This window comes from Cyrtonyx montezumae, unplaced genomic scaffold (assembly GCF_038088225.1).
Source record: "Cyrtonyx montezumae isolate F1298 unplaced genomic scaffold, pur_monq_1.0 scaffold_4, whole genome shotgun sequence".
NCBI classification, from domain to species: Eukaryota; Metazoa; Chordata; class Aves; order Galliformes; family Odontophoridae; genus Cyrtonyx; species Cyrtonyx montezumae.
The window spans coordinates 4,849,420-4,877,351 of record NW_027072045.1 but is presented as its reverse complement, the minus strand read 5'-3'; the positions used below and the strand labels follow the sequence as shown (position 1 = coordinate 4,877,351).

The 27,932-nt window shown below is 44.0% G+C and overlaps 1 protein-coding gene across 1 annotated transcript; it reads left to right on the top strand.

Annotated features, from left to right (window-relative positions):
* Positions 1-296: 296 nt before the first annotated feature.
* Positions 297-18,713, top strand: BAG3 (BAG cochaperone 3). Its single transcript, XM_065746400.1, has 4 exons — positions 297-505; positions 11,870-12,223; positions 14,276-14,659; positions 17,391-18,713. The coding sequence occupies exons 1-4, from the start codon at positions 335-337 to the stop codon at positions 18,159-18,161; spliced, it is 1,680 nt and encodes a 559-aa protein (XP_065602472.1). The 5' UTR covers positions 297-334; the 3' UTR covers positions 18,162-18,713.
* Positions 18,714-27,932: the final 9,219 nt, after the last annotated feature.

Here is a 27,932-nt window from a genome sequence, read left to right as displayed (position 1 = left end):
CGCTCTCGCCGCACCGCTCCACAGTCACCCGCTTGCAGCAGAAGCGCTGGCACCGCGATAAGAGCGGAACGCGCTCAGAGCGGAACGCGCGCAGCCCGCCCCGTCCAGCCGGGCACAGCCCCGCGCCGTACTGGAGGCCACCAGAAGTTTCCAGCCGGGCAGGGCTCGGCCGCCTCCCTCCTCCCCGTCCCTCCCCTTTCCCCTCCTCCGTCGGCCGGCGCCGATTTCCAGACACTTCCAGCCCCGCGCCTCCGCCCCCCCGCTCCCCGCGGCGGATAAAGCGGCCGTGCCCGCGCTCCCCGCCCCGCACTCGGCGCATGGCCCCGGCTCCGGGATGAGCGCTGCCACGCACTCCCCGCTGCTCCAGACGGAGGGCGGCTCCGAGCCGCTGCCGCCCGGCTGGGAGATCAAGGTGGACCCGCAGACGGGCTGGCCTTTCTTCGTGGACCACAACAGCCGAACCACCACCTGGAGCGACCCGCGCCTGCGGGCCGACGCGGCCAAAGTACGGCGGGGCTGGGGGGGCGAGGGGCTGCGCTGTGGGGGGGAGGTGGGGTAGGTTGGGGTTGGGGTGGGGGCTGCTGGCGCCGGGTCGCGGCTCAGCGCGTGGCAATGCAGTGAGGCCAGGAGCTGCCTTTTGTCTCTGACGCACTGCAGTCCCTTTTTTGTGCATTAAATCATCCGATCCCTCCGGACTGTTTATTTAAAGTCGGTGAAGTGCAGCCGGGGGAAGGCTGGGGTGGGTTTGTTCGGCTGAGGCGGTGCACGGCGTTACAAAGTGACGCGGCTCAGAGTCGTCCAGAGTTTTAGGGGTCTTTCTGTGTTGTTTGCTTGGGCCTGGTTGCGAAGCCTTGTCATTTCACCGTCTGTAAGCGCGCTCAGAGAGAAGCTGTATCTCAATCCTAATATGTGCATGGCTGCGGGCAGCGGCTGGGAGCCTCGGGACCCGGAGCTCTGAGCCTGCGGCCGTGTGACCTGCGTTAGCATTAGCGCAGGGACCGAACAGAAAGTGCTGGAAACTTGAGCTGCGCCGCGAGTTGCCAGAGTTGGTGGAAAAACAAATCCCGTGGGGTTTCCTTGCGTTTCTTCTGCGAGCGACGCTTCTTTCATCCCGAGCGCGGCCGATCGCACGGCCTCGCCTTTAGCTCTGTGCAGCGGGCGGTGATGGAGCGTAACGAAGCATCTCCGTCTGTCCTCGCCGTTTGAAACGTCGCCCATCGCTGCCGTCGGGTCGCTGGACCGGTGCTGCTCGGAGCGCTGCCGGAGGAGATCGCCGCGGCTGGCACCGAGCCCAGCGCCGGCTCTCAGCTGCCAGGGCCGGCTCCGGCGTGCTGGATGTCAGCTGGGAGAGCCCAGCTGCTCCCGGGACGTGGTGCGCGTGGAGCTGGCTGCGCTGCAGCCGAAGTGCTTTGATCGCGGTGACGCGGCCAAGTGAGCGCTGCCCCGTCCCCGTCCGCCCGCTTAGTGCGGGGAGAAGGCAGCGCTGCCATCTTAGGCAGGGCCCGTTCGGTGGAAAAAGCCTTGTGCTGCCACTGGGAGATGCTTGGTAACTCCAAAACGTATCCTCAGTGTGACTAGTGCTACTTTGTTTTAGCCCCCTGGAGTTTCTCATTTGGGAAAACAAAAAAAAAATTTTAAACACAGAGTAGTATCTTAAGAAGCGTTTAGTTTCTTTACATTTAGTTCTTACATTTAATTGCCCATTCTATCAGTGCAGGCTGTAAGAGGAAGCACAGCTCGGGCCTCCAAACTTCGTGCAGCTGCGTTCAAAGGTACAAAGTGCTCCTCGGAATTGAGGAAACAAACTGTAATGGGCAGCATGGAGCCTTACACCCCATTGTCAGCACAGCAGTATACGGTTCTGGTAATGGTAGAAGGTCTCATTTGATGTGGTTTGGTAATGTGAATATTGAGAGTGGAATAGGGGAAAGTGCTTTATCTCATTTTTGGGTACTGTCTTCCCGGTGTAAGGAGGCACCTGCTAATACTGGCTATTAGGGCAGTATGTTTTTTAGAACCATAAAGCATGCTGAAGTCGAAAAGCATGCTATTCATTGAAAGACTTGTTATAGAAATAGCACTTGACAGTAACCTGCTTAAGAGAGCAATCACATCTAAGCTGCATTTGATAATTGTATAAAAACAGGATTTGAAGTGCTCTGGTGGATCAGCACTGTTTTTGAGTGGGTGACTGAAACAAAACAAACTTTCATCCCTATCTGTTGTTAAATCTATGGCAGTGAAAAGTGCCAACTCTCCTGCCAACTTGTATTATTACACAGTGAAAAACTTGCACCTGCTTTTTAACCTTATTTTTGTGTGTAGAACTAACTTTTTTCCAAACAGCAACATCTGTCGCTGCTCACCTTGGGCAGGAACATGTATGCTTTGGGATGGGTCGTGGAGAGAAGTACTTCCAGAGGAAGTACTGGAAGATTGAGTTCTGGTAATACTGGAAGATGGAGTTCTGGGTCTTTTGACCTGGTGTTGCTCAAAGGGAAACAAACAGAAAAGCTACGGCGATAGAAGAGTGGGTGACTGTGACCTGGGAAGGCTGTTGGAGCCTGGAGTTAAGGGTACAGGGTTGAACTGATGGGTAGTTTCTGAAGTCTTGCTCCTTTCACATGTAGGCAGAAAAACAAGGTATTGACAGCTTTGCAGTTCCTCATTCTTAGCTTGCCTTCAGTGAGAGCTTAGGGATTTCAGGAGGGATTGGAGAACTGCAGAAGCTGACATGTCTCATCAGGGGTGATAACACAGAGACAAAACTTGCACGGACTCTACTGATGCTCTGCTTTCTTAAGTACTGATGTTACCCAGTGAAACCAGTGATTTTCGTTGATCCCTTTTATGATAGTCTTACAAATCCTTGTTCTCTCCAAACATTTTCTCTTTTCAGAGATGTAGGCAAAAAGTGAGCATCGCCTGTAGCTGGGCAGTGAGCTGAGCACGGCTCCAGAGCTAACTGAGCTTTTTAGCTGAGCGAGCTGGCTGCAGCACTGTAAGGTGCCATGCTTTCAAACAGTTGATCTGACTCTAGATTTGCCATCAGGGTAACTGCTGACTGCAGTATCTGTACCTGTATGGTTGGGTGAGGAGAGAAATGGCTCTGGTAAAGAGTGAACCTGTGACAGGGCTGTTTAAAATGAATGAAACCACACCTTGACTTCACACCGAGCTACGTCACTTCAGTGCATTCATTGATTCAAGTAGCTCTTTTCTTACTCAGTTTCACTTGTTTTAATCATCACAAAGTATGTCCTTCCTTTGCACGTTTTTTAACTGTTCCCAGTTATTTCTATGGAGTCAGTGTGATATCAGGCTGGGCTAAGGGGACCATCCAGTGAGAAATAAGCCATGACTTTCCAGATGACTGAGGGATGTTTACTAACAGAAACATCAAAGCCTCCTGGTAGACTAATGATTTTTTTTTAAGCTTCTATTTAGTTAATAGCAAGTCATTAAAAAAAAGTACAATCAATACCATGAAGCATACATATGCATGATTTTACCAAGAAGTGTTTATTAGCAGTGTCACTGTTGATCCTAACAACAAAATAGGAAGATTTGATTTTGTGTGCTTATCTATTTTCCTGTTAACTTGAACTGTTATAGCTCATACTTTCTGCAAGGCATCTTATGATGTTAAATTGTTTACTTGGTATTCCCCAAAGTGTTGTTAAAAATAGATTGTTTAAAGAAAAAAGCAGTGGCAAAGCTTGTGTAAGTATTTACTGATGCCCCTTCCATATGTTGTTTCTATGTGCAGTAAACCCAGTGGGAAATGCTGCCACTGAAAATAGACCAAAGGAATTGATTGTGCTGAGCTTCACTGGGCTCACATTGTGGAGATCGATGGCTCGCTAATGCCTCAGGTTTGAGACTGGGGCCAGCACAGCTTTCAAGTCTGGGAGCAGTTAGACAAGTGGTATATTAATGGGTTGCAACAATAACTGCATAGGCCTCAACAAAGGGGAGGGAATGCTATCTGAATCTATTACCGAAGGGTTCTGTGGTATTTGGGGATGATTAGCTGTGTCTGTCCTCACCCTTGTGGGTAACTCATGACTCTTTTTCTGTCCGTATCCCCAAATAAGATGCAAGTCACTCAATTCCCATCTCTTGAGGAGTGAGCTTATTTTTGAGTGCTGACTTCTCACATTCAGATTGACTGAAAGGCTTGGTAGACCAAATTAGAAATTGCACTGAAATCTCAGTGCAGCCTCTCTGAACCTCTGTGTCTCTCAGTGGTTCACATCAGTGAAAGAATATAAGAATATGTCACGCTTTGGATCTTTGACCTGCAGTGCTTTTTACACTACTTAAGATGGTGAGTATTCTGACGTAGTCAGGCTTGTGGTTCACTTGTTTCTTACTAAATTAGTCATTGGACTTGAAATATATGGTATATAAAAAGTGTAATGGAGAAGCTGCAAGGTGGTCAGCAGGGGATTTTTGGACAAAGCTGATACACAACCTTCCAAGTTCCACGGAGCTGCTTTATGCAGTAAGTCCCACTCAGTAGAACATGGTAAAATGAGAAATAACTTACAGAGACACCAATTTGAAAATGAGGGATGGATTGAAGATAATAAGCTACGAGTAATGTACCTGGGCAGTCATAGAATCTCCAAGGTTGGAAAAGACCTCCAAGATCATCCCGTCCAACTGTCCACCTACCACCAATAGCTCTCTCTAAACCAAGTTCCTCAACACAGTGTCCAAATGTTCCTTGAATACCCTCAGGGTCGGTGATGCCCCCAAATCCCTGGGCAGCCCATTCTGGCACCTGACCACCCTTCGGAGAAGTATTTCCTAACATCCAGTCTGAATCTCTTCTGGTACAACTTAAAGCCATTCCCCTAGCCCAGTCACCAGTTATAAGGGAGGAGGCCAACCCCCAGCTCGCTACAACCCCCTTCAGGCAGTTATAGAGAGCAGTAAGGTCTCCCCTGAGCCTCCTCTTCTCCAGACTGAAAAATCCCAGCTCCCTCAGCTGCTCCTCATAAGGCCTGTGCTGCAGATTCCTCGCCAGCTTTTTTGCCCTGCTCTGGTCATGCACCAGGAACAGTAAGGAAGGTGTTAATTTCCTGGTTCTGCTCTAATTCAAGTACAGCATACCTTTCATCTAAAGAGGAAGAATGCTTGTGCCAGCATTCTTAGCTAGGAATCATATTTTTAACACTTAACCTATACACAGGCATGGCTTTTCTGTACCCGTGTACCAAAAATAGTTGTTCACTCTTGAACAATGATAAAGCAGATAACAATCTAATACACTCTGTAATATACAGAGGATATCACCCTCTAGGTAAGTAAGCATCATCTTTTTCCTTGGGCAGCTGTGCCCTCTCAATTATACCAAGCTAAATATAAATGTAAAATAGAAGAAATGGCTTGCTCATGCAAATTACATTATTTAATTACAGATATGAAACATTTTGTATCTTCAAATACCTTGCAGAAACTGCTTTTAATATTTGGTTTTGTTTTATTTTTTAATGGGCAGGAAAGTGAGCCATAGGGTGGTGAAGCAACTTGTGTGACATCACCCACTACTAGGTCAGGTAGCATGAAAACATGTTTTCATGGCAGATGGCAAAGTCCTATAATGAACAGACAGGGTGCAGGGTAGCAGGTGCTTTTATAGTGCTGGGAAGTTGACACTTAAAGAAGTGAGGTCTGAGAATTTGCCTCTCAAATGGATTTTGGATAAAAATTCAGATCTTTTCTATAACCTAACTCTTCAGTTGTTAACTATTTATCTTTTTTTTTTTTTTGTGACACTGTTTGGCTTGTACTCCCTTCTGTGTTTCAAATTTCTGGCTCACAGCTAATTGAGAAAGCAGTAAGTTGGCTGGCTGCTTCCTAGGTAAGCAGGCAGCAAACGAAGAGCCAAATGAGACTCATGATCCTCAGTGAGGAGCTTTCTAGTGCTTTAGTAGGCTTTCTTTCAAACCCATGTGTAGAAGCCAGCAGGATGGGTGATGGCAGCTCACCTTTTGAGAGCTCTGCTCCATGCATTGGCCTTTGATTTCTCAGGACGTGTTCACTTTGCCCACCCAGTGCTTCCTGTGAATGGGCAGTTTCCACTCAAGAGCATAAAGGGCAATATCAGTTGTGTCAAAATGATATTTTGGCCCAAGGAAGGATCAGCTTGTAGTGATCACAGAAGATCAGTTTTAATTCCAGAAACAAGGTAGGTAGGCTTCAGGATGGCCAGCGTGCTTGCTCCAGTAAGGCTCTTAGTTCTGCAAAGCTTAGGTTTAGATGTCCTCTTCAATTTTTAATAGTAATTGTTTGTTTCTAATGACATCATTGGGCTCCATCAGTCAAAGCATACATTAATGTAACACCTGTAATTATCGTACGATCATCTTGTATTATACAAGAGAGAACAAAAGGCCTATTTGCCAACACGTGTGTATGTTATGAAATAAAAGGCAGCATTCAGCAAATACAACATCAGAAGCAGCTCATTGTATAAGTAGGTTACATGTTGTGATTGAGTGACACTGAGGTCTACTGAGGCAGCTCACCGTGCCCAGCTTATTCATGGTTTCCTTCAGTCACTGGCTAATGATACCTTGCTCAAATACCTATGTGCTCAGCAGATGTACGTTCAGGTTGGATGTTAGGTAAAACTTCCGTTCTGAGAGCGGTCGGGCACTGGAATGGGCTGCCCAGGGAGGGGCTGAAGTCACTGTGTGGAGGTGTTCAGGAGATGTGTAGATGTGGCACTAAGGAGCGTGGTTTAGTGGGCAGTGTTGGTGACAGCTGGGCAGTTGGACTAGATGATTTTGGGGGTCTTTTCCAGCCTTAATTGGAATGGAAAGCCTTAAGTGGAATGGAAACTTAGTTGTCATGTTTCAGTCCCTTACTTTCATTGTATTGTTGAGTTCTGCTCAGAAAGAACAGAATTGTAGTGCTCCCTGCTTCTGAAATGTGGGTGTGACATCACAGGACACGTGCTATCATACCAGGTTTTGTCAGGTACTGGCACTTTCTCAGTCACCGGGTACTCTTATCTGCATGGTACTCTTTAAGGCAGCAGCTTAAAAGCTCAGAACCATACTGAAGTCAGCAGACTTCCTGCTTGCATGCAGAAAGAGATGCATTTTCTTGGTAATGTTTGCAAAATTTCTGTTCCTTTGCTAGATAATATTTACAAAACAAGTGAAAAAAACTAAATATTGGTCCTGTCGCTCTGCAGCAGCTGCGAGGGTGCTGTGTGTATGATACGTTTTAGAGAACTGGATTTACTGTATTACAAAAAGTGTGTGGTTTAAGGAATGCTGGTGTGTGATGGGAACTTGGTTTTTGAACTTCTTCTATAGCACGCTGTAGTATTTGAGGAATGAAAAGCATATTTAACAGGCAGCTTCAAAAGGGAGACTCCAGGTGTGTGACAGGCTTTGTGGTGATCTCGTCTGTGTGTAGAACATTGTGAGCAGTTGTGTTATATTGGTACTGCCATCTCGATGCTTCAGGGGCAGTTTGCTAGGGACTGAAGGTGCTGGCTTCTGTGTTTTGGGAACAACACCTCAACAGTCATTGAGGCATCTCAGGTCGTTGTTCAGGGAACTTGGTTGCAAGTTGTCTCTCTCAATCTCTTTGCATCTTTCTTCAGTGGCACGCAGTGCTGGAGCTTACAGCCTGTGCCCAGGTTTGAGGATTTTAGTGCTGCTCCTGGCCGTGCCCTTCCCATGGGAAGCCAAGTGTAGGATGCAGGGTATGAAGTGTTTTTTCCAGTTGCACAACTCGTGCTGGCTGCACCTTTATTTATCGTGGCGATGACCTCACAACAGAAGCACATGTCCCCTTCCCAGGAGCTGTGATGATCACTGTGGTCTTCCAGCAGCTCCACACTGTGTGTGCAGAGAGCAGTGTGTGCACCTGCCCTTCCCTGAGCAGCCAAGAGGACTCCCTGCTGGTTTTGGCATCAGTACCTGAAATAGTGGATTGCATCTGAGTTCCTGGTGGTGTTGTAAGCTACCTGCAGTGCAGGCCAGGGCTGTGAGCATCTCTGGACTCCTTGGAGGGAATTTTGGTATTTTTGTACTTCCTTCTTTTGGTGGATTCTGTCCCTTAAATGTAAAGTACGACCACAGCCTGCACTTCTGTAAGGTTGACTTACCAGGTCAGGGGAGCTTCATAATTCTACTGCTTAGAATTATTCCCAATTTCAGCATAATTTCCTTGAGTGAGGGGAGGAGGAATTATGTCAGCTTTTTATGCAGTAATAGGAGTTAATATTCTGGTACTTTTCTTAAGCTATAATTAAGGCTTTTAATGAAAATAATATGTGAAAAATAAACTCAGAGTTAACTCTGGACTTATGCAGATAACACACTTGATAACCTGTTAAGCAAAAGCTTTATTTGTTAGAGGGCAAATAGAAACCAAAGATGGACACTCCAGCTCCCTGACCTGGCTGTGCTGTGAAATTGAACAGTTAAGGCATTCAGAGAATTCACATCCCTTCTCTTGCTGTTACCTGGAGAGATTTCCAGATTCTGGTTCCACTCCCCTTTGTCACACTATCCCCAGACACACCCCAGTTTCTCCTGCAGTCTTCTAGAACCAGTTTGTCAGGGCTAGAAACACTCATCTCCCCTACACGAAATAGAACTCTCTTTTTTGCTGGAAGCCTTGCCATGGGGGATGTAAAGGTCAGTGTGGAGAAGCTGTTGTACTGGATCCTGGTTTAAAAACGAGCCTGAACCTTTTGCAGCCACCTGACTGAACCAAGAGCTTTTTCTGGTGTTCATACACTGTGTTGCTGTGGCGTTCCTCAGTGTGGGGTGTTTCAAAACTCTTAATTTTGCATGTTCAGCGGCCTGTGAAACTGGAGAGAGTGGGAACAGGAAAGGAGGAGTGCTGAGGATGTGGTCATACAAACTGACCAGTGTCAGCAGCTGCTGATGAAGGGTAATTAGAATCATGGAATTGCTCAGGTTGGAAAAGACCTTCAAGATCATTGAGTCCAACCACAGCCACACCATATGACCCTAACTCTTAACAGCCCACTGCTGTGTCATGTCCTTGAGCACCACATCCAAATGGTTTTTAAACACGTTTAGAGACAATAGTGACTCAACCACCTCCCTGTGGAGCCTATTCCAGTGCTTAACAACCCTTTCTGTAAGGAAGTTTCCTTTGATATCCAACCTACACCTCCCCTGCTACAACTTGAGGCCATTTCCCCTCATCTGGTCACCAGTGAGAAGAGAACAACCCCGCTCTCTCTGCAATCACCTTTCAGGTATTCGAAGAGAGCAGTAAGGTCTCCCCTCAGCCTCCTCTTCCCCAGACTAAACATCCCATTCCTTTAGTCGCTCCTCATAGGGCACGTTCTCCAAGCCCTTCACAGCCTTGTTGCCCTTCTTTGGAAGGGATTACATGCTGAGGGGAACAGTGTGGGGCTGGAAGAGCAATTGTGATGAAAATGCTTCTCAGAGCTGTGATCTGTCTGCAGAGCTGCTGGAGAGGGAAGAAAGGCATTTCTTCCTCAGCTGAAGACTGCTCCTTATGATTGTACTGTTCAGCAACAACAGAAAAACCCCAAACCTCCTGACTACAGGGGAAAACGTCTGGAACAAAGAACCAGCTCTAAAAGCTAACTTTCCACAGGAAGAAGCATAGGCTGTCTGAAGCTGTAAGAATAAATGATGAATTACAAAAGCGCAGCTCATGCTGTGGTTCTTAAGGAGGAGCCTGTACTTCCATTTGGAAAAAAAAAAAGTGCTAAGCTTGCAGAAGTTCACTTTGGACATAAACTGAATTGTTTTAAAAGTAGTTCAACTTGATTTTTTTCCTTTGGTTTTGAACTGCTTGTTTTGCTTTCTTTAGCACCACTGAAGTTGTAGAAGCAGATCTGTCACAGTGCTGAGACTGCTCAAAGTGAGGGCATTGTAAAGGGGCTGAAAAAGGCAGATAAAGAGGAGGGAGCCAGGCTCCTAGGAAGGGCTTTGTGGTGGCAGGGAGGAGTGGGACACTGTTGAAGTGTTGGTGAAGGGTTTGTCCCCAGGTGCGGCAGCTCAGAACGCTGCAAACCCTTTTCCTTTTCGGTACGTGTTGCAGGTCCCCCTCTCCCAGCGTTGACCCTTCCTGCAGGGAGCCTGACAATGCGCAGTGTGAGTGCAGCTTCTTTTTATAGCTGTGGGAGCTGTGCCTATAGGTGGGCTGTGGCTCTCCAGTTACAGCCCAGCCCGCTCCCACCGAGGGAGCCTGTGCAGAGCAGCTGGTGTGAGCGGGTGCAGAATGCATTGCGTCAGCACTAGGCAGCAAGGTGCTTCTTCCGAATGTCGAATCATCAGTTTCCCTCCCTGCAAGGCAGCCCGTGTGGCTCCGTGCTTGGTGAACGTGTAGCTCTGACTTGGCCCCGTGTTGGTACTCGCCGAGTGTATTGCAAACTTATTTTTCTGGCAAATCCTGGCGTAGCCATGAGTCCCTGCAGATGCAGAGAGAAATGCGTGCTGGCAGCACAGCAGGTTCAGGGCTGTGCTGGGGGCATCACTGATGAGGTAGAGCTGGCAGATGATTGCCAGTCCTTGGTGTCCTGAGGCAGCAGAGCAGTCTGTTGAGCAGCCTTGAGCAGCTTCCCGGTGGAGTGAATTGGAAATGACTCATCTGGCCACGGTGGCTCCGATGCAGAGCCGGGCATGAGATCATCCTTGTGCTGTAACTGGAAAAGCCAGCCACGTTCCTGCTCTGAGAACTTTCTAGGCCTTTCCTTTGTACCTCCTTCAGAATTTTTCCTTTGCTTGCTAGGGATTTCTGATCAGCAACAGCTTCTGACTTTTAAGTTTCTTCCTTTCTGTACTTACCTTTATTTTATAAATGTACCTAAACAACAGCAGACATTCTCTGCAGTTTTCTCAGAAACTGGTTTCATAGAGGTACTGTAAAAGAGGAGGAATATTCAGTCTTACTGGTAAAATAGTTAATTGTTAATATACTGATTCATTACAATGTGCAGAAACTACAAAAACCAAATATTTTTGCTGCTCAAACACCCCTTTAAAAATAGGATTTCTAGCACTTGGACCATATGTCCCCTTATTAAATTCTCCTCTTACTGAATAATGACATTACCCTGTGAATGACAGAGGTGCTTGTTACATGATCCGACTTAGAGATACATCTGGAACTTGGCCCTAGCTGGGCCTCAAAATAGAATGACCGATGCAGGAAGAACTTAATAGAGGACTTGTGAGGGATCTTGGTACAAAGCACTTCCCCCCTTGCCAGAGCTTTGACATTGTCCAGTGAGTGCACTTGGGCAACACAGGAATTAATGTTACCTAACCTTCCAGCATTTTCCTCTTCATTATGCTATCCTGTCAGTATTTAATGAAGTAGATCCTTTCTTGGCTGTATCTCATCAGAATGAAGCAGCAGTAACTCTTGAGTAGGCAGTAGGTATCTCGATACCAACAAATACTGCTCTTCTGATGCCATAAATCTTGTAAGCTTCTTTTCTGTTGTTACCCGTGTTACTGGGTGGATTTGAAAGGGTGTGAAGGGAACATCTCTGGTCCTTCAAGCTCTTACTTAATCAGCATGGTACCACCTGAGGCAGCTGGACTCATGGCTGTGTGCAAGTAACGAGTGCTACAGAAAAACCCTGTTGTAATGTGGTATTGTAGTGCTTCAGCTAGTGTTTATCAGCACTGGGGGTGAAGGGCTCATAGCTGATCGGTGTTCAGCTTCCTCTTTCCTGGCTCCTGACCTGGCACAGACCTGAGGAGCTGAGCTTCTCGTGCCTGGCTGATGCTGCTCTTAGACAGACCTTCATGGCAACTTTCTGACATGGTATATTGAGCTGAGCTACCAGCAAATGCTATGTGATGTTTTTAATTTCTAGGATGGCCAGTCATCAGCAAATGGCCCGTCTCAAGATAGTCCCAGGCAGCTGCCGGTACGGGAAGGAAACGTGGTGTACCCCAAGCTCCGTGCTGGCTACATCCCCATCCCAGTCATCCACGAGGGCATCGACAGCAGACAGCACCCGTACTTCTCCGCTCCGCAGCCCGGCGTACAGCGATACAAGGCAGAAGCCGTGCCCACCGCAGCACAGGCACAGCCACCACTGAGGGGGGGCTATGCCGGCCCTGAGTCCCCTCCAAGGGGACCGGCTGAGCCTTCCCAGGCAGATAAACAATGTGGACAGACAACAGCAGCTGCAGCAGCCCCAGCTCCAGCAACACACGGACCTGAGGTAACTTGTCAGTACTGCTAGGGTGTGCTTGCGTTGGTCTTTGCGGCCATGTATGACCTGAATGTCACACGAGTAGTTTATCCTTTGGAAAGCCAAACCTGCCACAGGATTACATTTTCCCAATAGTTCCAGAGTGTTGAAATACAAAAGTGCTCAGTCACTTCAGCATAAGTATTGAATGCTTTTTCTGGCATTGCCAGCTTTTGTTATCAAACAAAACGCGTGGAAAAAAGAGCCTGTGGGTGGCACAGGTATTCCTGCAGCAGGTGAGGATTGTTGTGGGGCTTAGAGTGGTTACTCTGCAAGCTGGGAACACAGGCAAACCTCTTGCATTCTGCACTGTGGGAAACAGAGGTGAGCAAGGGGAGAGATGTAAAAATGCAAGTGGCCAGTTAGCTAACAGCTTGGGCTGCTTCACAAATGCTGCTATTTTGCTTTCCTGTTCAATGCTCTGGTTTCATTAAGTGTATAGACTTGCTCATACAGCTTTAAAAGTGAATTGTGAAATATTTTTGTCCTTCACTTGTATGTTAAAACACGTGAACTGCTTTAAAAAGAGCCACCCTGCTTGCTTTGCTTGTCAGAAGATAGGATTTTGGTTTGTCTATTATCTTGAGAATTAGCAGAAGTGGTATTCTCATAATAACACTGAAGCACTTATGTCACTTCTATTGAAAGTACAGTAAGCAGGAAATTGAGCCTCTTATCAGTCTGAAAATACATGACAAAATTTCATGTCAGCAGTGGTAGCTATTTTTCTAAAACCTGTTTTTGTGCCTGAACAACACCATAAATGCTGTTTGCAGTTTTCCTGGTGTTCTCAACTATCGCTGCCTTATCCATGCAGTGTGAGGAAGGGAGGCTTAGTTCTTCCTTCTCTCATCTTAGTACAGTTGGGAATATACTTTGTATTACCTGCAGAATTGCTTCAGAAAAGTCTTCTGCATCTCATGTGCTCTGAGGTAACTACTGAGGACTGGAGAAGTTGCTGTCACAAACTTAGTTGGTGTGGGCACCAACCGACCAGGGCACTGTCACAGTAGTGCTGGTGATATGTACAGTAAGTAAAAGCAGCATTTACTTAAAGCTGCTGAGTTTCATAGACAGCAGAGGTGAGCAGCTGACTAGCACCAGAAGACATCTTGTTGCCTATCCTCTCCTGCCTTGCCTGCCTGTATTGCCTCCAGCTCCATTGTTCTGCCCTCCCTTCTGTGCTGACTCTAGTCTTACCTGGCATTTCACTGAGCTATGGAATAAACCTGTTGGGAAGTACATATTTTTTTCCTCTCTTTCATGGGTTAAAGCACAGAGAATAGTCTGTCAGCTGCTGGAGTTGGTGCAAAGTGGGTGAGCTGGTGGACTGGCACAGCAGGAGGAGAGAGGGAGTGAGCTGTGAGCAGATAAACTGCCTTTCCCCAGGTGCTGCAGAACCTGAAAACCAGGAGCTGGATTGTGCAGCATCCCCAGCACTTGCTCCTGCAGATTTAAGCTAGTGCAGCTATCACTTCTGGTGCCAGCAGGGCTGATGTGCCAGAAGGTCTCACGGGGGAGTGAGGGGTGGAGGGGCATTAGCCATATGTAGCAGGCTTTGGCAATGCACTAAATTACATGCTTCAAAAAGTAAATGAATCTGTTAGCGTGAGTGGGATCAGAAACCTGAACTCTATGTGCCTCTGAGTGGTTTGTTTTTTTTGTCTGCAGTACATAATTTGTTTGCTTAACTTTAGTTTGCCTCACATTTAACAGGTTTAGACAGGAATAGCCATGTAAAAACAGTAGACCTTCTGACTGAGCATCCACTCCCTGCTTACTCGAGGGCTGGGAATGCTGTAGCTCAGGTTCCTACTTGTTATAACGATGCTCTCTCACAACTTCTGTGGTTTGTCTAGTGAGGCAAAAAAAACAAAACAACAAAACAAAACCAACACAAACCAAGGAAGTGGATCTTTTGCATGTGGGGAAACACAAGTTCAGTTTCCATTTCTCTTTGGAAATGACAAGTGCTTTGAGCCAAAACAGTGAATTTAATAATGGATTTTGTTTTCGTGGCAGCCTCAATCTCCTGGAGCTTCTGATTCTCCAACGGTTTCCCCTCAGTCGTCTGGCAGATCCAATTCAGGAAGCCACCAGCTTCCTCGTGGCTATATTTCAATTCCTGTGATCCATGAAAATATCCAAAGGCAACCAGCGCAAGGCTACCATCAGGCCCAGAAGACACACTACCCTGCCCAGCAGAGTGAATACCAAGCCCACCAACCAGTATTTCACAGAATTCAACCAGATGACAGGGAGCCTAAGACAGCGAGAGCACAGTCTCCATTCAGAGCCTCTCAGAGAGGTGCATCGAGCCGTGAAAGTTCACCTGCCAGAGTTACCACCCAGCAGATACAGCCCCCAACTCCCATCATAGTACAGACAGTTGTAGACAGACCTCAGGTATGTAGAGCGGGGAGGGTTATTACCTGCCACTTATCTCTGCTAGCCATACTGGGCTACAGCTGAAACAGTAGCTCTTACCCACAGGTACATGAAAGTACATAAAGCATTTCTTTAACTTGCTGAGATCCTGAGATAAGTTTGCATCAAGCCATCTTTCCACCTATCAGGATTCTGAAGTCTTTGGATTGCTGAAATACATTACATAGAAATCACTTCTAGGACGTGATTTGATTCTCCTCTCCTCGGAGTATAATTTCATGTAATTACTCTGAGGTCAGTGATATTGCATTATAGTACTGAGAAGCCAATCAAGTCCATGGGATTTGTGGCTTCTGTAAATACACTTCATTAATGTCTCAGAACCACTTAGGAGAGCATCAAATGCACAGAGTAATTTTAGTTATGGAGAAAGAGAATTGGCAAAATTTAATTTTAGCTTCTTATTCCTTCTATGTGTTCGTAGCTAAATGTTCTGGCACAACAATTTTCTAATTTCAGAATAGGGAACTTCTACCTGCTTAATGATTTTCTAAGTAACCAAGGACTAGGCTTATACTTACATGTGTATGTTACACTGGCATTTCAAATAACTCTTCATCCATATAATGAACTAATATGTTTCACAGTAAGTATGACTCCTGCTTCCTCCTCCCTACTTCTACTGCTAAGTGCCAATTTCTAGCATTCCAGATTGCAGATAATAATACTTGGTGTTCCCAGTTCAGAGATTTAAAAACTTGTTTAGATTTTAAAAATGACAATTGCTTCGTTGAAACTGATGTTACAAGGTTCCTGCAGGCTCCCCAGCTGTGAATACTTCATAACCAGAGCGAAAAAAAATCAGGAAGAAAGACTGAAACTACACAGCCCTGCTCTTCCAGCCATGTTCTTAGTAGTAAATAGTCTCCGTAGCAGCAGGGAGGACTCAGTCTTTATTCAAATTGTAAATAAAAAAACTTTGAGAAGTGTGAGTTGTAAATCTACCTCTTTTGGAATAATCAGTGCCAGTTGCTGCCCTTCTTAGCATATATTTTTTTTCATGTTAAACAAAAATTTTTTACTCAAACTACAGTTACAAGTCTCTTGAGTCAAGAATTCTTCAACGTTATTCAAGGTGTCTTCTATTAGGAATTCACCTAGTATGGAAGGGGGAATATAAAAACAACCCTGGAGTCCTTCTCTTCAGAGGTTCCACACTGAAAATAACAGGAGCAGAATTAGTTGAGTATGCTTGAAAACCAGGTGTTAGGACAAAACAATAAAGATTTCATCATTAATGACATATAACTTACAATATTAGATTATCTTTAGAGGGTGAGAATTTGAGCTCCCTAAACAAATTTAATGGGTAAAACAGCATCAGTGCAGGCCAGTGTATATGGCTTGAATATGAATGTGCATATATTACCTTAGCTAAATCCACGAGAGCTGAATATACTGCCTTTCCAAAAATCATGTACAAACACAATGGGTAAGTGAAGGAGGTGGCAAAACAAGGAAAGCACAAATCTCACAAATTTCATTTTTCCAGTAAGATTTCAACACTCCTATCAGTTTTAAGAATTTTCTGACATGGTGACTGTTACATCTCTAGCAATCATAAAGATTGACTCCAGTAACTATGGTGTAACAAGACTGACATAGTAACCTTTGCATATAAAACTTTGAAGGTATAATCACTAAAAATAAGCACTAACAAAAAAAATATCTTGAAAGTAGGAAAATGAAATGAGAATAGCCCCAGATGAGCTTAACACCTAGCAAAATACTGCTAGCTTTTTAAGAAATACTGGCTCTTTGCTGGCACAATAAGAATGGAATGATGATGATGCTGAAGACAGCTGCTGAAATCTTATTTCAGTTGGGCTAGAGCTTTGCAGTGAGGTCCTATCTTATAAAACTACTTGCAGGGCTGATTTCAGTAGGCATGAACAGAGTTTAGTGAGTTGTAGTTCAGTGTCTTTGAGAATTGATTGGTATTGGTACTTGCTGCAATGGTTTGAAAGCAGTACCTATGGCACAGGGTACACAGTACCTATGGCACAGGGCTTTTTGTAGTTTAGAAACCTCAGGCTCAGCACTGCACAGGAAAGAGATGTAACTAAAATTCACAGCTATTTGAGGATAATGAGCAGTGTGAAACAAGGCTCCTGTTGGGCTTGAAGGCCATGTAGCTCTGCTCAAGTTCTCTTGATGTGGATGGTGCTTTAGGGAGCTAAAGGGGAGGCTGTCAGCTTGCCACAGCTGAAAGCTGGATGGGCAAAACCCGAAGTGGTAACAGAAAAAGGAAAATGGGGAAACTATCCCACCTCTGCTCCATCTGCTCTCATTCCTATTTTTAGTTCTCTCACTCTTGCTCTTAGAGGACCACTCTAAGACCTAGGGTAATGGGGAAATGTAACTTGGGAGTACCTTTGCCAAATGCATGGCAACAACCTTGAATGTACTTCCTGTATTAAAGCACTGAGTCCTTGATTCTTAAGAGTATTTGGTGACTTTTATGGGTACGCCAATTTGAGGTAGCTTGAATAGCCTAGATTTCAGAAAAGATAAAGCTCCTGAAAATCAAGGAGTTTTTCTAGATTTCAGTTTGAGTACCTGCAGTAGGAACCTGTCCTAAAAAATCTTGGACTAAGCGTTTGATTTTTGTCAATTTATGACTTGCTTTTAAAGATAAATAAGGAGCGTGGTTGGCTATGTTTGAACACAAACTTGTCTTCCTCACCAGGTTTCTCAGCAACAAGTCCCACCTCAAGAGCCACCAAGACCATCTCCACCACCTGAAATCAAAACTGAAACCAAGACAATCCCACCACCCGAAACTGAGGTGCCTGCAACATATATTCCAATTCAGGTCACCCACCGAGAGCCAGATTCTAAACCACCACCTCAGAAGCCTCCAGCCATGGCAGAGAAAGCTGATAAAAAGGTTCCCTGTCCAGCTAAGGCTGTTCCTCTGCAGGAAAGGCCTGCTCCTGAAGAAACTGTGACACCGAAGACAATGGAAACAGCAGAACCTCAGAAGCATCCTGGTGTTTTGAAAGTGGAGGCAATTCTGGAGAACGTGCAAATGCTTGAGCAGGCAGTCGACTCCTTTGAAGGCAAGAAAACTGACAAAAAGTACTTGATGATTGAAGAGTATTTGACCAAAGAATTGCTAGCCCTAGACTCGGTGGACCCCGAGGGTCGTGCGGATGTGCGTCAGGCCAGGAGAGATGGTGTAAGGAAGGTCCAGAACATTTTGGAAAGACTTGAACAGAAAGCAGAAGATGTCCCAGAACCAGTTCAAGTTGATGGACTTCAGCCAACCTTGCCAGAGCCTAAGCCACAGGAAATCATGGAGATTGAACCTGTGGTAGTCAAGAGCAAGGGAGATACCAGTAATAAAGATGCTAAAGAGGAAACCAAAATGGAAAGACATCAGCCTGAAACTAAGGAAGAAGTGTTTACCAATCTGACCACCACAACAAACACATCTAATAATCCAACAGAGCCATAGCCATGTGCTGAAACTAAAATCTCTCAGACTTCGTAACTTGAAGTGTGTTTAAGTGAATTTTAAGTTGCATGCATTTCCAGAGCTCTTTTCAACTGGTTTTTAATCAACATAGCAGCTTGGGACGCAGTGAACACTTGTGGGGAAGGAGGGAGTTAGAAAGAAAGTAATGCATTTATCCTTTATTCTTACACTATGTAAAGACATGTTCTCAAAAACAAACTCTGTACATTAATCTCTTTTAGATCTGCTGAGTGGAAAAAAAAATAAAAAGAAAAGGAACAACTTTGGGGTTAATATTGATTGTGTGTTGTTTAGGAAGTATTCTTCTGCGGGTGATTTTTCTACAATCAAAGGCCTGCATTGTTGGAATACCAGTCCTTCTTTAAGTGTAGCCACTCATGTAACAGTAAAGTTTTTATTTTTAATGTTCACAGTTGGGCACTTTAAGCAGTGGTGGATAGAAAGTGTGTAAGAAACTGTAGGGATATTTATATGTGTGCAGGACTTCAATGCTATATTTTAAGAGGGAAATAAAATAATATAGAAGCCTAATTTAGTCTTGTGATTTTATGAGCTGGAAATGTAAGGATAGCAATTGGTTTCACATGCATTCTTCTAAACAGATCTGTTTTTACACCATTATAGCTGAAGTCAGAGCTGCTTTCTCATGAAATGTGCCTTTCTCCGTTGAGATGCTGCCTTATAAATATCTCTGTTGTTGTGCATGTGGATTGAGTAAAGAATTCGGACTTCTTAAAATCTGTTCTCCCTCTTTCCAGGGAGGTAAAAGTCTGAAGTAATTTGCTGGTGTCTTACAGTAACTTACTTCAGAGTACTTTAAGTTGTTCTGTGAAGTTATTAGCCTTGTTCTAGCGCTGCTTCTGAATTTCCAGCCAAACACACTTTCGTTTTGTGGAACACTTTGTGTTCACTTCCAGCTAAAGACACTTGGTATTCATAGCATGATTAAGAGGCAGTCCTCATTGCGTGAGCAGTGTAAGCAGTACTTGGTGGTTGGTTTAATTGATTAGCAGCATGCAGTTAATCAAGGAACATAAAACATACTTCGGGTTACATCCATGAAAAATGAAGGCAGAATGATTGCAAGTGAGGAAGGAGCCTTAACCAAACTCCAGGAATTACATTTGGCTTTCATTTGTAAACTGACTCTTTTTACATGATAGCTTATGTTACATTAGCATATGAAGAAAACTTTCATATAGATGCTTAAAGCATTTATAGTCTGAATCGTGAAGTTCAGTTGGAAATAAGCATTAAAACCATCTGAGGCTGGGACACGTCATCTAAAGCTGTTGCTTTTTATTTTAACAGAACAATAAGTGTTTTTGAATAACAAATGGACTATGAGGTGTCTGCCATTTAGGTAGAACACTGATGCTTCTTTTAGTTTCATTTTGATGGTCAGCATCGTGTAAAAATACACCATGTCTTGTAACCATTTGGCTACTGCAGCTTTTGGGGCAGTGTTGCAGGCAATCCAGAAGAAGAGGTGTGAAAGTTCATCCGCCTGCATAATTCTTGTATGAACTCACTTCAGTGACACGCTCCCCCTGCAGGATTACATTTCAGCTGAGGACACATGTCTCTGACATCATGCAGCAAAAATACCTGAATTGAAGAAAATCAGCTATGGGTTCTTACACAAGCAAAGTCTGTGGGAGGCAAAAGGCTGTGCTTCCTCCTGGCTTTCCTTAGTAGCCCACTAAAGAAATTCAGATCAAAACCACTGCATTAGATGAGATGGGGATGTGGAAATTCAGATGACAGTCACAAAAACATGCTATTTACAGGAAGTTGAACAGGTGCTGTCCTTTTAAAACAAGTTATCTGCTGCTAATGGAGTGATACACGTTATCAAGTTGGTCAGAGTAGGTGGAGTCAAATTCAATTAAAACTAATTTTTTTAAGAAGCAAAGCTAGAGCTACAGCTGCTTTCTGCTAAGCAGTTCTTAAAAAGATGATTCATAAAGTCAGCCATACTACTGCAGAATTAGGTACCACTCAAAATGAAGAAAGGTTTCATGATCTGTCCTAATAAGGAAAAGTACATCTGGCTGCCCTGGAGCTGCCTAGTTGGAAGACTGTTGCTCTGAGTCATCGCCTTTCTTTGTTTCCTCTGTTGCTCAAGAGTAAACTACACACAGTCCAGCATCTATGTCTTGACACATCAGTGTACACGTTTTGCATGCAGGCTGGGATGAGGGAATAGGGAGGAAGCGAGTAAAGTGAAGACTCCCACCTAGTCCCTGTAAGTTTCTGACCTGCTCTTTGTCTTTGCAGAGCTTGCTTGTACCCTTGTTTTGCTGCCAATGATGTGGTTAGCTAGCAGAGAGGAAAAGAATCCTTTGTAAATCAGCATTTCTGCACTAGAGCACTACCTGGTTTATGAGTTACCCTGAGTGACTAGCTGTGGAAACTTGGCTTTGAGACCTGGGCAGAGAGCAATTAAGGTTTTAATGCTAATGATTGAATTACATTGTGTGACGTTGCATTTCAAGTGTGATCTCATGCAACAAAGCAGTGTGCTGTGGAACATGGTTTTCAAATGCAAGTGCCACATTTGTGATAGCCATTTCAGAAATGAAAATTACCCAAAGATTTTCAGTAGCAAAAAATGAAGCTGCCTGTGACTCCTTCTGAATCAAAGTAAATCATCTCAACAGATAATCCTGAAGCCAGTGGAAGACACTGCTTCAGCTTATTTAAAAGTAGCACAGAGGATATGAGAAGCCTGTACACAGAATCACAATAAAAGCTTGGGCTATTTTCTGATTGCATTATCTTGTCCAGCTAGTGATAATTCAAATGCCAGTAGTGGTCTGTTCTCTATATTTAAACCATCACAGCAGAAGGCATAGTGTTTCCTATAAAAATAGCATTTTGACTACGTACACTCAGCCAAATCACAGCATACCCCGAGGAAGAAGCCCCCAAGAGCAGAAGTGTGGCACTCCTTGGTGTCAGATTCCTTTCCTTTGGCGGGAGGTGCAAGTCCCTTATCGGGGGTATGTTTTACTTTGTGTTAGCTCAGCTCTGTTTGCAGACGAGTTGAGGAAGGAGAAGAGTACAAGCAAAACACTAACCCATGTGGCAAGAAGGCAACACTGCACAGTTTATAGAGGCAGGTCATTCCCCCATGCTCTAGCAGCAATGTAAACCAGCCTAGGAAGGCTGGCTCAGTATCCTTAATGAGGATATCGTGTTGGGGTCAGGATGTACTTTTAAAAAATACAGTTGAAATAATGAAAACCTTGTGGTAGCTGGCATGTATCTACTGAACAGGACAAATGTCAGTCTAAAATGTAACTTCTGTGCTTTTTGGTCCTGCTCTGTCCAAGTACCAAAATGCAGGTATCTAATGAAGTTAAATTTCAAATTGTTGGCTGTAAATACCGAATATTGGATCAATATTCGGGTCTGTTACAAAAACCAATATTGGTCAGTAGCAGTTTGGGCCACTTGGGTGAAAAGACGTAGAGAAAAAACTAATTTGAGCTCAGTAGTGCAGGCTGCGGAATACAGACAGAAGCAATGTGTTCATTCTTAAAAAATATGATTTCCTATATTTAGCATAAACATTAAGATTTAAAATCCAAATATTTCTTCGGAAACATAATGCAGTTTAAACAGAATAATTTTAGCATCAATAAAATTGTTTTATTGGCACTTCTACCTTTTACATTATGAGAAGTATCTCATAGTAGTCAGAGATCCAGATGAACTAGCCTGTTTATTCTACTCAAATAATTTGCTTAAAGATAACTGGGTGGCACTAAGGCACATTAGCCTTGCTGCACAAAGAATGACCCTTGCACTCTGGATAATTTGGATTTCCTAGCTCTGTACAAAAACCACATTCCTGGGATTGTGGATGGCACTGGCCTGCAGTTCGTGAAGCGCTGTGTAATGGTCTGTGTGCCCTTTGTAATACTAGATACAAACCTATGCCAGCCAGTGGATTCCAAAGCAGGAGTTATTTTAAGATGGGCAAGATGCTGGTTACAAAGTAGTGGAACATGTACCAATTCTCCATCAAATATCCTTTCAGAATTTATAAATAGGCAACTTTTTTTTTTTTAAAAAAAAGGTAGAAATTAGAGGGCAGTTCAGTTATTGCCCACTAGAATTTCCACTGCTCCTCTGTAAGTTGAGACTGCTCAAAAAGAAGGAAGAGGTTCAGCCTTCAGCATCCCTGCAGCAGCCAACCAGAAGCAGCCTATACAGATCTGAGGCAAAGAAGATGAAGAGCCAACAGTGTCTTACAGCAATCCAAGTGCACAGCTTGGAGTGTAAGTTCTGCATGTAGGAATGCTTAGCCCAGCAGGATTTTATTCCATTTTATTTGAATAAAACTGAGATGAAGCCAAGGAAAATCTAAAGCAGTGATGCTGAGCTGGCAAAAAGATGTGAGATTTTTACTTCTGAAGGATTGAAGTAGTGGCAGCACATTCCCCTAGTTACGTGTTTCAGTAGGAGTTAGAGCTTCCTTGGTCCCCAGGATCTTCCCTCCATGTTGTTAATTTCTGATGAGATCTTTTATCTCACCCCTCGATTATCTCACCTCTTTGATTGCCTTCCAGCTAATGAAATCTTTTTGTTTCTCTTGGCCCATTTTCTCATCAGAAATTACATGTGAAGACTGCTCTTAAAAATTAAGAGCTTGGTCAAAAAAAAAAAAAAAAGTATTTCAACTCCTAGTTTACGTCTGCAATTAAAGGTGATCTGGAATCAAACTTCTATTAAAATTACTACCTGCCTACACACTAAGTCCTCATAAGGACAACATGCCAGGGAGGAGGACAAGGATGAAAGTAACTCGATTCAAACCAGGATCCTCTCCATCAAAATACCGAAATCAGGTGATTTACTCCAACTTTTCAGTTTTTTGCTTGAGGATATATAAGCTGCAATAGGTGCTCAAAGAACTCAGAAGCTGTAGTGACTTTTAAATGGCTTTATGTGAACTCAATATTTTATTCAGTTCTGAAAACTGCAAAGAAAGAGTAAATGGTAGTAGTGCAAAACATCCTGACGAAGAACAAATCTGCATCAGAGGGATTTTACTATTCTCAACAGTAGTTAAGTAGATGTGCTACTGTGTGAAAAAAAAGGGTGTGATTGAAATTTCACTGTATGGATCCATTAGATTAGACTGAACAAAGGATATAAGGTGGAAAGGGTTGTATAACGATAACATAAACAAATATTGGTGCCTAGGAACAGCAGGCATACACGCATTAAAATATTTAAGGTACCTTAAATATTAACTGCCTAGCAACAAGTCCCTGATTACTTCAAAGAAAATACACACTACTTTGGAAGGCAGAAATCATAACTATTATTATTATTATTATACTTTTTTTTTTTTTTACAATAGCAATTAGACAGCATTATTATTACATAGCATACAATTGCACGCACAGTGAATCCCTGCCTTAAATAGTTTGTGCTTGACTACACTAAGAAGCAATACACGAGTAGGAAATTATGGGATGTGTGCTTTACAGAGCAGAGAAACTGGCTCTTTGCATTGCTCCTCCTCTGCCTCAGATTTACATTACAGCCGTCCCAACCCACCTAAGTCTACATATTCATTTCTTGTTGTTTGCAATTATACTGCAGTTGTGCCACACACAGGGCAAACTATCCCGAGCACATTACAAGACACTGACAGAAGAGCCAATTTAGGCTGTGACTCTTACTTCCCTCTGTTGTTCATGTCATTGCAAGTTCCTGTACCTTAGTGTGGCAGTGACCTACGGTGCACTCACTAGGCAGCTCCCCTGGGTTACAGCTTGGCACTGCTGAACCTTCCCGCATCACTGCACGTACCTTACGCATGAGCCCAAAGGCCGAATTTCCTGCTCAGTCCTTGTGAAACAGCTGAAAGGATTGTGATGGAAAATGGTTTCCAGTAATACCTAAACAAACTTTCTAATCTTGCATGTGTTCATTACAGCAGTGAGTAAACATGTTGGCAGGATGTTTCCACACTTCGGTGGCAGGCTCCAGTAGAAGCCAACATTCCTCTCATTTGTTTTGAACTCACAGAAGATGTCAGGTTAGGGCAGGTTTGCATGGTATTGGAAGCCTTGTATTCCTGCAGCTCCAATTGAAACAAACAACTTAGAAATACTCAGCATTAAAAAAAAACAACCCTACAGGATGCTTTCAGATTTGGGTTCCAAATGAGGCTTTATAGAACCCTACTTGCTCATGACACGTTTCAAGCTCCATATAATCCCGATAGCTGTTTCCAGCCTGGGATCCAAGCAGAGCCTCATTCAGTAGTCATCCACTCCTAATGCATTCTTTCCTGTAACGTTCCACTCCCTTGGGGGCAGGAAAGCCATGGAGTTTTTTGGGCTTAGGATTTTCCTTGTTGTACTTGCTGTCTCAAGGATGGCATAGCTGAAATTGCCAGGAGCTGGAACAGAGGTGAGTGTATTTGTGTGAGTGACAGAGGAAGAAAGGCCCAAGTTCTGTGTTAGTTCATCTGGTCACTTCAGAGTATGACTGGAGTGGGCTATGTGCAGCAGGCACTCCTGGCAAATGCAAGCTCTGGGAAACTTCCACATTTAAAAGCTGAAGTTACTTAGACTTGAGCCAAGAAATAAATTTCCCACCAACCTTATTCCCAGCAAAATCCAGCCAGTGCAAGAAAATCACAATGTCAATGGATGATAATTTAACACTCCTCATAGGCCAAGAGTTACATCAAGACAATGCTCTATTGCGGCACTATTACTAAACGCGATTTTATAGCGTCGTAGAATTATCTTCCCCAGGACCAGCTGAACCAGCTGCCTTACTGCGAGTGGAAAACACGGACTTTGCTCCCCCCATCCGCCTGCTGCCGTAGCTCCATGCATGACGGCCGCCAGGGGGCAGCGGGGAGCCGCGGGAGAGCCCGGACGGAGCGGAGCGGAGCGGAATAGGATCCGGTTTGGTTGAAAGGGACCTGCCCCGACCATCCGGACCAACTGCTCGGCGCCGAGCTGACGCTACGATGCGTGCGGCGGCCGAACACCTTCTATGAAATAAATGAGAAACCTGAACGCGTGTGATTTCATTCGCAGTCACTGTGGCCCTAAGTAACAGAGGTTCTTATTCTAGCTCTGCATTTTTACATGATGAAAAATCCCATCTGACCTCAGTACAGCACTGGGGTCTGCGTGCCCACTCCAGAGCAAGTAACGTTCCTGTTTGCCTTATGGCATACAAGCATTATTTTCAGCCCAGTCCTTTCGGAAGTCTTATTGCTTTCTCTTTTATCTTCCCTACACCGAATCCAAACAGATTGAACAAAACCAAAGGATAAACGGCCACTCCGACTAAGAAGTGAACCTGTGACAGCAGCTGGTGTTATATGGCATTTGCCGTGGATGCTGTGTGGTTAAAAGTAGGGTAGCAGCATCTATTTTTAAGATTGCTGGCAAGTTTTATCTTTGTCATTATAATTAACATTGAGGCTCGAGGCAAATCAAATCAGCCAGCAGAACAACTGCTTGCATAATGCACCAGTTGGGCTCAGAAACCTCGTATTTCAACCCATTTTAGCTGTTCTTAAAAGCCTCTAGTGGTGTGTGTGAGCACAGCTCACTTCAGTGAGCAGTCTATTCCCACGCTTACTTATCCAGACCCTGACTTTCTGTCTAACCTAACTCATTTTTTTTCCTGCGATTATACTTATTATTTATCTGGGATAAAAGATGGGATTGTTTAACCTCAAATATAAATAAAAATTATATATATATATAAACAACAACACGGAAACAGAAACAAAAAAATGGCTCAAGAATGACTTTATCAGTGAGTTTAAGTGACTGGTGGGAGAGAGAAAAGTAGACTGAGCCAGACTCTTCTCAGTGGTACCCAGTGACAAGACAAGAGGGAAATACAAGAAATCCTACATAAAGATAAGAAAAAACTTTTTCATTGTGAGAGTGGACAAGCAGTGGCCTGGCTTGCCAAGGCAGTTTGTGGTATTCCCACATTGGAAGATACTCAAAACTCCACTGGAAATGCTCCTGGGTAACCTGCTCTATCTGACCCTGCTCTGAGCAGAGTTGGAGCACCAATGCCTTTCAACCTATGACATTATATGTTTCAGTGACAGAGGACGAAGAGAACAACTATTCTTGTTATCTTTCCAGCATTATTTGTGTATTTTCAGACTGTTTTCCTCTTCCCCATACAACTCTAAAGAACTTCAATTCTTTAAATCATAAATCACATCTTCCAAAATTCAGATTATCTTTTGCCCTGTTTTCAGTGAGTTTATATAACTGTTGGAATGACAGTGTCAACCAGTGTAATATTCTCACTGACCCCTTACTAGCAGTGGAGCAAAAGGATTACTGCCTAGGTCTTATGTGTAATGCTCCTGTATATTCATCTTAGCATAACTGGATTTTTTTTCCTTTTTCCTACTGGTTGGTTCATCAGTTTGTGATCTAGGATTACCCCAAAACTCCTGATTAACCAGCTGTTCTTCAGCTTGTATTTATAGCCAGAAACATTTTCTCTTGCCTGCCATTTCCTGCATTTGAGATCATTTCTTCATCTTGGCACAATAATATCATAACAGAATCTTGATACCTAATGGGCTTTTGAGCCCTCCTAGTTTGATAATTTACTAAATAAACTGGCTGACATCAATCAAGATACAGAATAGTACCAAACTTGTGACTTCAGTGCCCCTTGATAACAGCCAGAATAAACAACAAGGTAAACACCCATAAGGAGGCTGGTCGTGTATTACCTTCCAGCCTTCTCTCTTCTCCACTCTGGCACCAGCATGTAGGGACACTCTTTCATGGGATGAGAAGCATTATCAAGCCCCAGGTGCTGAGCTGCCAGAATGTGGTGACACCCATCATGGAACAGGGAAGCACAGAGAGCACTCTCTGTAAAATGAATCAGCAGCAAGCCTGGGACTTTGATCAGCACTACTGCTGAACAGCAGAACCTGAGATCCCTCATTGGCCAGGGACACCTTCCCTGTTGTATTCTTCTTCTGCAGACTGAGTGAGCCCTTGACTCCTGATCTTCTTAAAGGTTGAGTCTAGGTTGTGACTACTGTATCATGCACTGGTTGCTAAGAATTTGACCGGATCTACAGAGGATCTAGGTAACTGAAAGGTGTATGTAACTGAGAATTCTAGAAAATCTGTGCAACTGTAAGCTAGGTTAGGCCCTAGAAATTGCAGATTCTAAGCTATGTTGATTACTAAAATTGTAATAACAAGTCTCTAATTATAACCACAACCTTGTGGCCAGTTCTCATTCCGCCAAGGATGCCTGTCCTCAGTAGTATTGGGTGACAGTTAGCTATTAGGAACAGGAGAAACTTCCCAACTATTTGGGGCTGTGGAGGTGTCCTGACTGGATTGTATTTCCTTGGAAAATTATGGGAAAAACAAAAGGCAAGATCACAGGTCATATTAAGTCAAAATTTACTCTACCCGCCCAGGACTGCTAGACTGTCAGAAGGGAGTTGATTTAATATTATTATGTTAACTGTTCCATAACATTTTATTATCTTGCAAGTATCTGAAAGTAGATATTTTGGTTATTTTCCTTATATATATATATATATATTTTTTTTTTTCACTTAAGGAATGAGGCAATTTGATCTAAAATTCTGAAAGTCTCAAAGTCTTCTTGGCCTTTGTTTTTAAGTCTTAAGGTGGTACAGATTCAGCATTATACATGAAGTTATAACCTTCCACTGCTCTTTCCAATACT

Coding starts and splice junctions, on each gene's coding strand:
- BAG3 (XM_065746400.1), top strand. CDS start 335: ATGAGCGCTGCCACGCACTCCCCGCTGCTCCAGACGGAGGGCGGCTCC. Junction 12,224..14,275: donor CAGCAACACACGGACCTGAG/GTAACTTGTCAG, acceptor TTTTCGTGGCAG/CCTCAATCTCCTGGAGCTTC. Junction 14,660..17,390: donor CAGTTGTAGACAGACCTCAG/GTATGTAGAGCG, acceptor CTTCCTCACCAG/GTTTCTCAGCAACAAGTCCC.